This window comes from Emiliania huxleyi (assembly GCF_000372725.1).
Source record: "Emiliania huxleyi CCMP1516 unplaced genomic scaffold EMIHUscaffold_72, whole genome shotgun sequence".
In the NCBI taxonomy this organism is placed as follows: domain Eukaryota; phylum Haptophyta; order Isochrysidales; family Noelaerhabdaceae; genus Emiliania; species Emiliania huxleyi.
Window position 1 is genome coordinate 303,949 of NW_005196603.1, and position 14,626 is coordinate 318,574.

Consider the following 14,626-nt stretch of genomic DNA (forward strand, 5'->3'; position numbering starts at 1 on the left):
CAACGACGGCGGCGCCTCGTGGCGGCGCATGGAGAGCCTCGCGAGCGTCGCCCGCCGGCAGCTCACCGCCGAGTACTCGTGGTCGGGCAAGACGCTCGCCCTCTCTGGCGTCGCGGGCCAGCTGTTTGTGTGGGTGAGCCGAGATGACGGCGACACGTGGACCGACGAGTCGGGCGACTACAGTGCGATGTCCGGCGGCGTCGCGCAGTGGTACGAGAGCACGCTCTACATCTCCAGCTTGGGCCAGGGCATCGCCTCGAAGACGTTCGAGGAGGAGTGACGCGTGGCAGTGGCTAGAGGCGCGATGACTTGCGACCGTGTCGTTCGCCGCGAGAGTACTTGCTATATACTTGCTTGATCCACTTGCAGCGGCTTGCCCCCATCACTTGAGCACGTTGGTGTATGACGCACATCCCTCTGCATCGCGCGCGCACGTGTCTTTTGCAGAATCTTTTGGACTTCTTATGCACACATCTCTTTCTCACAAACGGCGCAACGTAAAGCGCACAACTCATGCATCATGTGAACATGCCAAAACGGCTGAAACGTGCACAACGACACATACTCTTATTGTGGCGGATGTGCGTTGCGCGCATGGAACAGCGCCCACGTCCTTACCCAGGGGCCTCGTCAGGCCCCCAGCGGCCCATCTTCCTCCTCCAGCCGGGCCGCCCGGAAGGTGCCCACGATGAACGAGCCCTCCGTCCCTACAAGGAAGGTTCAGAGAAGGTTCCTGGAGTACGCTCTAGCCGCCTCCTGCGAGCCGTCAGGTGCCTGGCAGCGTCGGCAGAAAGGGTATCCACCCCAGCTTGGATTGCTTGATGGTGAGCCTGCGTTGTCAGTACGCCAAGGTCAGGGTGTGAACATACGCCATCGTGCACTGCAATCAGAGCACCGCGTGAAGCCAGAAGCCAGAAGACAATGGCTCTGCGTGCCTGTCGGAAACCTGCTAACCTGGCATGCATCTAGAATGGCGGTCCCTCCGCGTCGGCTCAACTGCGCGCCCCACGCCGGCGCAGAGAAGTGCAGCCTGCCTGCCTCGAGCACAACATCGTCCCGGGCGAGGCCCGTGTGCGGCAGCCAGAACTCCGCCTTCTCGCGACCCGCCGGCTGCGTCCAGCGGCCAGCGCCTGCCCAGCTAACAGTGACGCGGTCGTACGGACCAGTCTCGAGGATGCGCAGCTCGCCGTCTTCTGCAAACTCGACGCGGACGCGAGGCGTGGCGCGGGATCCGCTCCTGCCCCAGGTCGGCGGCATCCACGTGCCGCGCTCTGCGCCGACATCAAGCGAGAGTGTCCATCTCGTGCCGGACAGGCCTCCGCTGCTCAGGTCGGCGCCGTCGAGTGCGAAACAGCCTCCGAGGCGCCCTGCGCCGTTGAGGTTCGCGACGAACCCCGGCAGCGGACGCAGAGGCGAGAGCAGTGGCAGCACAGTGGCCGACATCGCGAAAAAGAATTCTCAAGAAAGCCTCTGAGAGAGAGAGAGAGAGAGAGAGAGAGGAAGGCCCAGAGATAAAACTTCTGTGATGCCATGCGTGACCTAGTAGTGTCCCCAGCTATGGGCGTGTCCACGTTGGAGCCAGGTGTGGTGTGGGCGCGAGAATAGCTCCGCCGTTCATGGAGGCAACCGATGCGAGTCGACTGGTGTGTGTCGTCGTGGTTTCGTATCAAGAATTCTCTCTCTCACAAGCCTCTCTCACAGCACACTGGCACGACAAGGGCGCAGACTGGCGCGGACTGGCACACACACAGGCTCACCACCGGAGCCGCCTAAGCGACTCCGTTAAGAACGGCATAGGCCCCCTTCCAGCCGAGCTCTCCGTCGCCGGCCGTGTCCTTTGGGCGGGGCGGTGGGCGGGCGCGCGGTGCGGCGTGGCGTGTGCGTGTGTGCGACTGCAACGACGGACCGCTCGCAGAGGACCATTGGGTTTGTACTATTAACAACGAAGGCGCTCTCAAAAAAGAAATCGCTTGCACACACGGAACACTTAACACTTACTCATCACAAATACAATAACATCACTCATCTGTTGCTTTACCACGCACAATCATGCGTGTAGAACCCTCTCGTTCAACAACATCACTCATCTATTGCTTTACCAACTGCCAGACAACGAGGCCACAGGCTAACGCCTACCGTCTCTCTAACCGGAAAGACGCGCATACACAGACAGCGAGATGGTGGTGATGAGTATCTGGATGGTGGTAAAAATATGAACATAATAAAGTTGCTAAAGAGTAAAGTTGTTGCATTCTTGGGCACGACGACGCACGATGCAAGGAATGAGTCGTTGAATGTTTTTTATCGATGTGTGCCTGCTCCTGTGAGAGCAGTGTGAGAGTTGTTTTCTTTGAATTAACTATTTATTTCTTTTTTGAGCTAGCTTTCGATGTTTGTACGCAAGGCGGACACACGCATGGCATATCCCTCTCGGGCCCACAGACATCCCGCACACCCGCCGCCCCCACGCGCGCCCCACCCCGGCCGAGGGGAAAAGGGGAGTGACAGTTTGGGATGGCAACAGGACGGCTACCTCGCTCGCGCTCCATGTGCGAGAACGCAGGGTAAATGTAAGCCGGGTGGCTCACAGGCCACCACTCGCGCCCCGAGCTGACCCTCTACCGCACTGAACACTTTCGCCCGAGTGCGAGCCGCGTCGGCGGCCATAAAAAAAAGAAAACAGACAGCCCAAGGGAGGGATGGGAGAAGTCTCCCGCAGCCGCGGCTTGTGAATTATTGTACTGTGGCGTACCTGTGTCGAACCTGTGTGCTGTGAGAGCGAGTTTGTGCTTGAATTCTTTTCTTAACGGAGTCGCTTAGGCGGCTCCGGTGGTGTGCCGGTGATAGTACTAGCACGCGCCAGTTCGCACCTGTGTCGAGCCTCTCCGCTAGGTAGGTAGGTAGAAAGGTGAAGAACAGCCGCTGTGAGAGAGAGTTCCGGTTTAATTCTTTTTGTGGGTGAGCCGGTGTGTGTGCCAGTCCGCGCCAGTCCGCGCCTGGTAGAATTCTTTTTGTGGGCTTGCCATAGGGCCAGCGCCGTGGGCCAGCCGCAGCCACCGCAAAACAGCACCGCGAGCCCGCGTCGTGCGCACACATGCGCAGCGCAGTGTACGTCTTCACCGCCGCCCCTCTGCTCGTGTTTGTGCTCAATGTCCTTACATATAGAGACCCACCGAGGCGCCGGCTGCGCGTTGCATCATCATCGCCGCCATCAGTGCATTCGCAGCCGCCGCCCTCTGCGTCGCCTCATCCGCCCAGTCCCGCCGCCGCCGCCGCCGGTGCCGCCGGCCCAGCCGCCTCGAGCGCCTCCTCCTCCGTGGCGGCCGACTGCAGCGGGAGGGAGCACCTCGAGCTCTGGGGCTCGCTGGTGCAGGCCGGCGGCGACAATGACCAGCCGACGGCCGCCGACTGCTGCCGCTCGTGCCGCGAGTACGAGCCTTCGCTCGACGTGGGCGGCGGCGCGCAGTGCAACGCGTGGGTGTGGCACCCAATCTCCAAGGAGTGCTGGCTCAAGCACCAGAGATTAGAAGCGGAATGCGCATTCTTGTATTCCGACCAGCTCGAGAGGGCACGGACTCCGCTGCATTCGTGCTTCACGCGGTGCTCTCAACACACTGCACAGTCCCGTACCTCGCCCCGATGTCGGTGTGTTGCAGCACGTAGGCACCAAAGCGCGGACGACCTCCGCCACTCGGTCGCGCGTGTCGCGCAGGCAGCGCTGCCGTTCTCCGTGGCCCAGTGGCTTAAACCTCTGCACAGCACCTGTTCTGTTCTGAACAGGCCGGCAGCGCTCCATTTGTGGCCCAACAGCACCAGCCTGTTCACAGCTCCTGCTGTGAACAGGCCGGCAGCCCCGCCGTCCCGTGGCACAGCGGCGTCAACCTCGAGGTGAAGCCGTGTGCAGACTGTGTCCCTCCCGCTGTCTACTCGGGCTGCAAAATAAAGGACGTGTGCAGAAGGCTGGGTCGAATCGCGGCAATGGCGCGAATCAAGTTATAGGCTGCAAATACAAGGATGTGTGCAGGAGGCTTGGTCGAATCGCGGCAATGGCGCGAATCAAGTTATAGGCTGCAAATGCAAGGACGTGTGCAGGAGGCTTGGTCGAATCGCGGCGATGCGGGGACCAACTTATAGGCTTGCCGATGCAAGGACAGGAGCAGAAGTTTTGACCTGATCGACGCGCGGCAATGCGGGGATCGACTTGTAGGTTTGCAGATGCAAGGGCGGGAGCAGAAGCGTTGCCTGATTATTGCGGCAATGCGCGCCGAGTCGACTCATCGTAGGCTGCATCTCCAGCTGGAGATTGTAATCTCGGAGATTGTACCTCGGAGATTGTATCTCGCGACTCATCGTAGGCTGCATCTCCAAGGACGTCTGCAACACGTCGCGTGCCTGCGGGTCGCCGGCCGTGGGTGCGTACTCGAAGGTCGCCCCCGGCTGCCTGGAGCAGTCTCGGGTAATCTCGGGTAATCTCGGGTTATCTCGGGTGCGTACTCGAAGGTCGCCCCCGGCTGCCTGGAGCAGTCTCGGGTAATCTCGGGTAATCTCGGGTAATCTCGGCTACGTACTCGAAGGTCGTCCCTGGCTGCCTGGAGCAGTCGCCGACAGCCAAGCTGTACGAGAAGCTGCTGGCGGCCGGCGCGCGCCTAGATCTCGGCTAGATCTCGGCTAGACCTCGGCTAGACCTCGGCTAGACCTCGGCTCTGAGCTTTGGTTGGACGGATCCACCCTCTCGCCGCCTCTCGTTGGTTGTGTAGGCAATCTCGGGTAATCTCGGTCAATCTCGGGCGATCTCGGGTAATCTCGGTCAATCTCGGGTAATCTCGGGGTATCTCGGGTAATCTAGGCACGCCGCTAGTCGGCCACGTCAACTCGCGAGATCACCCGAGATCACCCGAGATCACCCGAGATCACCCGAGATTACCCGAGATTAGGCACGCAGCTCGTCGGCCACGTCGACCTCGCCGCGGACTACGACGGGCGAGATTGCCCGAGATTGCCCGAGATTGCCCGAGATTGGTCGAGATTGCCCGAGGTTGCCCGAGATTGACCGAGATCTCCCGAGATTGTCCGAGGTTGTCCGAGACTACCGGAGACGCGCGCGAGCAAGCCGTGATTACCGGAGGTGTGCGGCGGTTTTGCCACCGCTCACCCACGCGCGCCGGGCTTTGGCTTCCACTTTGAATGCCGCGGGGCTCCTGCCTTCTAGACGTGGAGTCGCGAGGGACTAGCCTGGCCCCTTGCCCCGACACCGCGTGTGTGTATGGAGAAGTTTCCGTTGCCTTACCGCCGTACCTTTGCGCAGGCTCCGTGCGGTGGTGGGGCGTTTATTGTTTAGTAATATAATCAATCATGATTAAGACATACTAGGCGCGGCGTGCGGTGGGGCGCTCGTTGTTTAATGTATAATTAATCGTGATTTAATAACTACCAGGCTATTAATCGTGATTAATACCTTCTAGGCTGGGCGTGCGTTGGGGCATCGGCCACAAGAAGCAGAGCTGGCATGCGTGCGAGGAGGCGCGAGATTGCGCGAGATTGCGCCAGACCGCGCGAGATCGCGCGAGATTGCGCGAGATCGCGCGAGATTGCGCGAGATTGCGCGAGATTGACCCGTACCTTACCGACACCCCACGTCGACTGCTGCCCCGGCACCACGAATTCTCTGCCGTGGGGCTCCTGTCGTCAGACGTGGAGACGCGAGGGACTAGCCTGGCCCCTCGCCCCACCACCTCGTGTGCGTGTGGAGAACCTTAGCTTACCTCACCTGACCTCACCTTGCCCAGGCGTGCCGCGCCTTCGACTAATCTCGGGTCATCTCGGGTCATCTCGGGTCATCTCGGGTCATCTCGGGTAATCTAGGCGTGCCGCGCCTTCAACTAATCTCGGGCAATCTCGGGTAATCTCGGGTAATCTAGGCGTGCCGCGCCTTCAACTACTCTCGGGCAATCTCGGGTAATCTCGGGTCATCTCGGGTAATCTAGGCGTGCCGCGCCTTCAACTAATCTCGGGTCATCTCGAGTAATCTCGGGTAATCTAGGCGTGCCGCGCCTTCAACTAATCTCGGGTCATCTCGGGTCATCTCGGGTAATCTAGGCGTGCCGCGCCTTCAACTAATCTCGGGCAATCTCGGGTCATCTCGGGTAATCTAGGCGTGCCGCGCCTTCAACTAATCTCGGGTAATCTCGGGTAATCTCGGGTAATCTAGGCGTGCCGCGCCTTCAACTAATCTCGGGTCATCTCGGGTAATCTCGGGTAATCTAGGCGTGCCGCGCCTTCAACTACTCTCGGGTAATCTCGGGTCATCTCGGGTCATCTCGGGTCATCTCGGGTCATCTCGGGTAATCTAGGCGTGCCGCGCCTTCAACTAATCTCGGGTCATCTCGGGGACTCCCGGATACTCTCAGAGTGTCGCGCCTTCAATTAATCTCGGGCAATCACGGGTCATCTCGGGTAATATAGGGGAATCTAGGCGTGCCGCGCCTTCAACAGTGGGCCCCTCACGGGGGGACCCTTCAAGGGCCTGCGCCTAGATTCCCCGAGATTACCCGAGATTGCCCGAGATTGCCCGAGATTACAACAGTGGGCCCCTCACGGGGGGACCCTTCAAGGGCCTGCGCCTAGATTACCCGAGATTACCCGAGATTACCCGAGATTACAACAGTGCGCCCCTCACGGGGGGACCCTTCAAGGGCCTGCGCCTAGATTACCCGAGATTACCCGAGATTGCCCGAGATTGCCCGAGATTACCCGAGATTACCCTTCAAGGGCCTCTGCCGCTAGAAGACGAAGACTACGTGTGTCCCAACCAGCGCTCGAGAGGACGCGCACTCCGCCGCATTCGACCGTATTCAGCGGTCGCTGCTGTATTCGTGTCGCTCGCATTCACGCGGTTCTCTGCACACCACCGCGGGAGCGACACGAATACATGGGGGCGGTGGTGTGCAGACACGATACGCGGGAGCGAGACTCTGCACACCACCGCCTTCCCGCACCGAGGCTGGCGTACTCAGACTGTAGGCCTTCCCTGCAACACCTGGACGTGGTGCTCGAGGCAGGTCTCGGCGTCGAGATCCGCCGAGATCGGAACGAGCTCGCACGAGATCGAGATTGCAGTTCTCTCACGGCACGGAGCCTTTCCTTGAGAGTGGGTGGACCCTGCATGTGTCCGCCAAGATTTCGGTGGGTTCATTTCGGGTCGGTAACCTTCCCCGGCCTTCCCCCTCCCCCCCCCCCCCCCTTCCTTGCCCACCAGCTTGTGTGTTTGTTGGAGAAGTTTGCCTTAGCTTATCTTACGATTGATTGATGGGAAGGCGAAACATAGCCCGACCAACGACTGGGACACCAGCGCGATATGGGTACGCGGGACGGGTGTTGACGGTCACACACCTTCACGACGCTGACCTGACGTGGATCGTGGTGACGTTACGTGATCATCAATCGTCGGCGAAGGACGGCAGCGCAAAAGCAGCACACCTCCCGCGCTACAGCAGGTAGAGTTTCCGTGCTCATGCCTGCTCCTTCTCTTGAGCCGCCGGAGTACGACCCGGCATCGAGCGGCATAACAGGCCCCGTCCCCCCACCAGCAGCTGCGACGCGGCAGCGCAGCCACCGCCCCCTCCGAGATGTACGCGGCTGGCTCCCACCCGGCTGTGCTGCCACCGTAGGCTTTCTCATCGATCTCGATGGCACGATGTACCGGCCAGGCGGACTAATCGACGGCGCGATCGAGTTCTACGAGTGGCTCGTCAGCACCAAGACGCCGCACGTGTTCCTGTCCAACACCGGCGCAAAGGGCAGTCCAGGCGTGCAGACCAAATTCAAGTCTGAGAGGTATCGGCTCTCGTCCAAGCCCGTGCCGCTCCGAAACATCTGGACCGCCTCGGAGGCGCAGATGGACCTGATGATGCACAAGAAGGAGGACACGCCAGACAGCGCAAAGGGGAGCCAGCGCGACTATGGCCTGCCGCACGGCGCCAAGGTGTTTGTGATGGCGGGCGGCGAAGGGTTTTGGCTCAACTCGCTTCGGATGAAGGACTCGATGCGGTTCGACTCGTGGGACATCCGGACGACGCTGACAAACGACGAGGCCAAGGCTTGGGCCAAGGAGGCGCGCGACTCGCAGGAGGCGGGCGAGTGCACGGTCTTCGTCGTCCTCTTCCTCGATGGAAAGCTGGACAAGGTTGACGTCGTGGACGGCGACGTATCGGGGCGGTCTGCAGACTACCGCGGCGATTGGAACTACGGTCTGATACGCAACGTCTCGTTCCTCCTGCACCACGGCGCTCAGCTCATCTACACTGCAGACGACGCATTCAACCCGTCCGAGGACCCAGAATACCCGGGCATGGCGTGCACCGCACAGACACCAAGAGGGCAGTCGTGCGGCCGCCCCCTCATCGCCCAAACATTCGTAGGTCTTCCCGCTCCCGGGTCCTGGCATGTTTGCGGCGATGATGAAGTTTTTGATGGCGCCCGCCGAGGACGAGCAGACTGCGTGCGCGGGCAAGGGCGGATCGCATGGTGCGCAGCGGAACGCCTCCATCCCCCCAGCAACAGCCCCCTGCCTTCCCCACACCAGGCGTGAGTCGGCGCCGCGCCGAGCGCAGGCGACGTCTTTATGTTTGAGCATGCCATCCGGATGCTCAAGGCGCAGGGTCACGACGGCGACCTCGCCAAAATCTGCATGGTGGGCGACCGGTTCGACACCGACATCCGTGGTGGCAACTCGTGCGGGATCAAGGCGTGCCTCGTCCAGTCGGGCGCCCACCTCGCGAGCCAGCAGGCAAAGTACCCGAGCGACGTCGCCGACTTCACCGCCGCGTCCGTCGGGAGCTTGGTGCCACGCTCGGACGACGGAGCCCAAGCCGACACGGCACAGGCACAGCGTGGCAGCATGGCCGCGTCGAGCTCCAACTGGCAGTCGGTCAAGGACAAGGTGCCGTTCGGGGCCAGGCGATCCGAGGGCCCTCGGCAGTCCTCCACTGCATCGTGAACATCGAATGACTACGTGTGATGTCGTGCGGTGGACACCCGCAGCGCCTCAGAATTGTGGACACATACTCACACCGTGGATAAATAAATAAAAACGGACACCTCTCTACTGTGAGATGGGTAAAAAGGAACAGGTCCCCGCCCGTGCGATCTTTGTGCAGGGTTTCTTTGTCCTGGGTGTGGTCGGCGGACTACGCTCTACGGGCTACGGCTACGGCTCATTATTTGACTCATTTTTAGCCGGGGTCGTCCTCCCGATGGGGGACTAGCACTAGCCGTGGAGGAAAACCGCAGAATCCGTCAACGCCAGAGATGGAGACACCGCAACACAGATGCACACCGCCCATTTTGTGCACACGGCAAAAAAACGGCCTCACGCGGATCGGCCCTTGCCCGCGGAATCCAGCGCCGGGTCGCACCGCGCCGCGATCGCTAAGACCAGCACTCCGAATGTGCCGCCGAGGTGAGTCGCCACGGCGAGAGGCTCTGCCTGGTAGGCCAGGGCGAGGAGCGCGTCCGCCAGCGGCAGCGGCACGAGGCAAGACGTGTAGACACGCATCGCCTGCGGCTGTGTGAGGTAGAGCGCAAGCGTTATGATTCCGAGGAAGAGGTCGCGGAAGCCAGTCGCCAGCACCCACGCCTCGTCCTGGCGCGCCGGGGCGGAGCACTCCGCCTGCAGCGGGAGGCCGTACATCTCGGCGGCGGTGTGCGGCAAGAAGAAGCAAAGCACGCCGAGGACGCAAAGGCCGACGCCGAGGCACATGGAGCCGACGACATAGAGAAGGTGCGCCAGACTGGCCGTGTCCATAGCGATCGGCTCAGCTGCTGGCGCCACGAGCGGCACGGCGGCTTCGGCGGACTCCTGAATGGGCGTGTTCTGTTGGCGCCTCCAGGCCTCGGCTGTGTTCTTGTTGGGTTCGGGCTGCTTCGCGTGGTCGGGATGGGTACCTTTCGATGGGGGCAGGTGGAGGAGAACCGTGCGCCGGTTCGATTGGAGCGACCGGGGCGGTGTGTGTGTGTGTGTGGGGGGGGGGGGGGGGGGGGGACACAGCCGGTTGAAAAGGTCTTGGAGTCGTACTGCCCACACACACGTACGTACTCGAGTACATCACTGTTGTTCATCTTTCTACATACATACATACATCACGCATTGGAGTTGTACTGCACACGCAAATCATGCTCCCCACACTTAGCGCCGGCACTATTCTGCGATCGTACTCTCTCGCCCTGCGCATGCTAGTCCATTGTGTGTGTGTGTGTGTGTGTGTGTGTGTGTGTGTGTGTGTGTGTGTGTGTGTGTGTGTGTGTGTGTGTGTGTGTGTGTGTGTGTGTGTGTGTGTGTGTGTGTGTGTGTGTGTGTGTGTGTGTGTGTGTGTTGTGTGTTGTGTGCTCTCTCCCTTTCTCCCTCTCGGTGGTTTCTTTTCTCTTGTGTTACTCGAGTAGTGCCAGCGCGCGCCGGTCCCGTGCCCCGTTGTTGAGCACTTGAGCACTGGATAGGGTCGGTTCCGGATAAGGGCGACGTCAATCACAAATTCTTTCTTAAAATTCTTCCTCCAGTTCGCACCTGTGTCGAGCCTGTCTGCTGTGAGGCCAGTTGTTTTTTTTAAATTCTTCCTCCTTCGCTGGATCCGATACTCGTACGTTCGCGCGCGACGACACATGTCCCATCGGACCGAGGAGCGTCGCTGGCGTGTTGAGCAACGGCGCGACGAGTGGGGACGCGAAGAGTGGCGATGGCGGGGCGAGTCGCGACGGCGGTCGCGATCGCGCGATGAGCCGCGGCGGGATGAGCTGCGACGGCGCAATGAGCGTTGGGAAGGCGAGCAACGGCCGCATCATGACGGGCGGCATGACGAGCGGCGCGGTTACGACGACCGTCGGAGCAGAGGCGAGCGCGAGCGCGACTGGCGCGATCGGCGCGAGGATCGGTACCATGATCCCAGGCGCGACCATGACCGGCGCGACCGCCGCGGCGAGGGGCAGCCTCAGCACAGCGACCGCCGGTTGAGTCCGCCGATGCGTGGTGCGGGATCGCGCGAAGAGAGGCACACCTCTGCTGCCGGTGGTCAGCTCAACGCAAAGCAGCTCAGCATCCACATCTCAAATGCCGGCAGCGCTGACGCATTGCTCGCGCTCTCTGCTGCCCACAGCACGAGCTTGAACCACATCCACGCTGCAAACCTGTGGAACAAACTGGGCAAGCAGCGCATCGAGCGGCGGCACGAGGGGCAGCTTGAGCAGCTGGTGCAGCGCACGCTTGACCTCGTCTCTTCGTGCAATGCGCGAGCACTGGCGAACGTCGCTCACGGTGCGGCAAAGTGCCAGCTGCAAGTAGGGGTGGTGCGTTCGCTGTACGCGGCGGTGGCGGAGGCGGCGGTGCGGAGCGGGCTGGCTGGCTTCAACCCTCAGGCGCTGGCCAACACGGTGTGGGCGTACGCGTCGGCGGGCGTGGCTGCGGACGCGCTGTACGCGGCTGTGGCGGCGGCGGCGGTGCGCGGCGGGCTGGCTGGCTTCAAGCCGCAGAACCTGGCCAACATGGTCTGGGCGTACGCGACGGCGGGCGTGGCTGCGGACGCGCTGTACGCGGCGGTGGCGAAGGCGGCGGTGCGCAGCAGGCTGGCTGGCTTCACTCCTCAGGCCCTAGCCAACACGGTGTGGGCGTATGCGACGGCGGGCGTGTCTGCGGACGCGCTGTACGCGGCGGTGGCGGACGCGGCGGTGCGCGGCGGGCTTGCTGGCTTCAACCCTCAGGATCTGGCCAACACGGCGTGGGCGTACGCGACAGCGGGCGTGGCTGCGGACGCGCTGTACGCGGCTGTGGCGGAGGCGGCGGTGCGCGGCGGGCTGGCTGGCTTCAAGCCGCAGAACCTGGCCAACACGGTGTGGGCGTACGCGACGGCGGGCGTGGCTGCGGACGCGCTGTACGCGGCGGTGGCGAAGGCGGCGGTGCGCAGCAGGCTGGCTGGCTTCACTCCTCAGGCCCTAGCCAACACGGTGTGGGCGTACGCGACGGCGGGCGTGGCTGCGGACGCGCTCTACGCGGCGGTGGCGGAGGCGGCAGTGCGCAGCAGGCTGGCTGGCTTCACTCCTCAGGATCTGGCCAACACGGTGTGGGCGTATGCGACGGCGGGCGTGGCTGCGGACGCGCTGTACGCGGCGGTGGCGGAGGCAGCGGTGCGCGGCGGGCTTGCTGGCTTCAACCCTCAGGATCTGGCCAACACGGCGTGGGCGTACGCGACAGCGGGCGTGGCTGCGGACGCGCTGTACGCGGCGGTGGCGGCGGCGGCGGTGCGCAGCAGGCTGGCTGGCTTCAAGCCGCAGAACCTGGCCAACACGGTGTGGGCGTATGCGACGGCAGACCATTATCACCAGGCGCTGCTTGCCGTATGCTCGCGCGTGATCAACGACTCGCTCGCGCGGGATCCGTCAAGGTGGAGCGTCGGGGGCCGCTCTCAGGTTTACCAGTGGCAGCTCTGGCTCTCCCTTGAGCGAGGAGCAGACGGGCAGCATCTTCTCCCCACCTCCGAGCGCCAGCTTTGCCGCGACGCTATGGTGGCGACCATAGCTCGGCCATCAGGCTTGCAGCGCTCGGTTGCGGATGCCCTCGCCGCCGTCCGCTCCGGCTTCGAGGAGGAGCATCTCGAGCTGCGCACCGGCTACTCGCTCGACCTGGCGCTGCCCTCGTCACGCGTCGCGGTCGAGGTGGACGGCCCCTCTCACTTCCTGCTGCCCGACGGCCGGGGCGTGCGCAGACCCAACGGGCCAACGCTGCTCAAGCGGCGCCTCCTCGCGGCGGCTGACTGGAGGGTGATCAGCGTTCCATTCTACGAGTGGAACGGCTTCGCGACAGCCAATGAGAGGCAGACCTACCTGCGGGGGCGGGTTTGCTGCTGAGGTTTGCTGCTGCGGGGTCCCCCGCTGTCGCCAGATATTGGATGGGAAACGGGTCGATTTGCAAAGAATTACAATGGGCGTCATGTGGCCACAGCAAGTGTCCATCCGTCTGTATTATTATTAACAAGGTAGGTAGGTACAAAGATGAACAACAGTCAGGCTCGGACTGGACACCAACGCGGTATGGGTGGACGCGGGACAGATGATGACGACACGCACGAACGACACACAGACACAAACAAGCTCACAAGACACACAGCCAGCTGGCTGCCACACACCCTGAGTTGGCGTACACATAACTCAGGGCCACATTCTTCCTGTCGCCCCCCCCAGCACTCCAAGGTGCCAAGAGAAACAAACAAGGGCACAACAAACAACAGACGACAGGAAGTAACGTGCGAGGCTAGAGCATGGGCCCCGAAAGGCATCTCTAGCAGCGTCGTTACGCATGCGCCCTCCCCTCCTGGGTGCATACGCCTCACGTCTCGACAGAGCGTAAGCCCTTGGCGTGTGACGAGACGAGTTCTTCGCCATCGCAGCGAGCAGCACACCACTCGCCGCAGCAGCCGGAGGCATCGCCGCAGCACTGTCTGCGCCGCAGTCCCGCACCCGTCGACGAAGCTCCCCCCGCGGAAGACCGCGCGTAGCCACGCCTTGACGATCGAGATGAGCTCGCTTGAAGCTCGCCCACCTACTGCCCACACACACACACACACACTTACCTCGAAGGCGCTATCAAGAAAAAAAGAAAGCCAAAATGCGCGGCCCCACATGCATCATGCATTGGGATGGGTGATGCGCCGAGTGCCTCTGTGTTCCATTCGTCGCCAAGTGCACGCGCAATTGCGCCGCCCCCACTGAGGTGGGGAAGGGGTCACGAATCTGCTCTACAAACCTCATCGGAGGGAGTGACCAGTCGGCGCCGAGCTGCCCGTGAGAGGGGGGGGGGGGGGGGGCAGAAGGGTAAGAGAGGGAACCCCGGCAACGTCTATGACGATGTTGAGCGACGCTGCTAAGGAAGCTGTTTGTTTGCACTGAGAGGGTGATGCGTACAGCGAGCCCGCGCCGCCGAAAAGAAGGAAAGAAAGAAAACAGACAGGCCAAAGGAGGAGATGGGAGGACGGTAAGGTAAGGTAAGGGTGTAAACTTCTCCACACACACGAGGTGGTGGGGCAAGGGGGGGCAACCCTCGCGTCTCCACGTCTAACGACAGGAGCCCCACGGCATTCAAAGTGCAAGGCCCGGTGCGCGTGGGTGAGCGGTGTGTGTGTGTGTGTGTGTGTGTGTGTGTGTGTGTGTGTGTGTGTGTGTGTGTGTGTGTGTGTGTGTGTGTGTGTGTGTGTGTGTGTGTGTGTATGTGTGTGTGTGTTAGGTTAGGTAGAAAGGTAGTTAGTTAGTTAGGAAGGTGAAGAACAGTCAGGCTCGGACTGGACACCAACGCGGTATGGGTGGACGCTGGACAGATGATGACGACACGCACGAGCGACACACAGACAGCACACAGACACAGGCTCACAAGACACACAGCCAGGTTAGCTGGCTGCCACACACCCGGAGTTGGCGTACACATAACTCAGGGCCACATTCTCCCTGTCGCCCCCCCCAGCACTCCAAGGTGCCAAAGAACACAAACAAGGGCACAACAAGACAACAGACGACAGGAAGTAACATGTGAGACTAGAGCAGGCTTGCTCCGCCTCTAGCAATCTCGCCGCCAGCGGGCGAGTCAGACCGTGTG

General features: G+C 61.8%; 4 protein-coding genes across 4 annotated transcripts; 2 read left to right on the forward strand and 2 right to left on the reverse strand.

Annotated features, from left to right (window-relative positions):
* Positions 1–766: 766 nt before the first annotated feature.
* EMIHUDRAFT_217101 (hypothetical protein) lies at positions 767–1,443 on the reverse strand (the record flags this gene model as incomplete). Its single annotated transcript, XM_005761199.1, has 2 exons — positions 767–830; positions 998–1,443. 2 exons carry the CDS (start codon positions 1,441–1,443, stop codon positions 767–769), a joined length of 510 nt encoding a protein of 169 aa, XP_005761256.1.
* A 3,820-nt stretch (positions 1,444–5,263) lies between these two features.
* On the forward strand, positions 5,264–9,263 carry EMIHUDRAFT_217103 (hypothetical protein; the record flags this gene model as incomplete). The annotated part of the gene is made up of 5 exons (XM_005761200.1): positions 5,264–5,315; positions 7,668–8,413; positions 8,484–8,523; positions 8,610–8,938; positions 9,156–9,263. The coding sequence occupies 5 exons, from the start codon at positions 5,264–5,266 to the stop codon at positions 9,261–9,263; spliced, it is 1,275 nt and encodes a 424-aa protein (XP_005761257.1).
* Positions 9,264–9,367: 104 nt separating this feature from the next.
* EMIHUDRAFT_105874 (hypothetical protein) lies at positions 9,368–10,947 on the reverse strand (the record flags this gene model as incomplete). Its single annotated transcript, XM_005761201.1, has 2 exons — positions 9,368–9,942; positions 10,668–10,947. 2 exons carry the CDS (start codon positions 10,945–10,947, stop codon positions 9,368–9,370), a joined length of 855 nt encoding a protein of 284 aa, XP_005761258.1.
* A 1,596-nt stretch (positions 10,948–12,543) lies between these two features.
* On the forward strand, positions 12,544–12,888 carry EMIHUDRAFT_311953 (hypothetical protein; the record flags this gene model as incomplete). The annotated part of the gene is made up of 1 exon (XM_005761202.1): positions 12,544–12,888. One exon carries the CDS (start codon positions 12,544–12,546, stop codon positions 12,886–12,888), a length of 345 nt encoding a protein of 114 aa, XP_005761259.1.
* Positions 12,889–14,626: the final 1,738 nt, after the last annotated feature.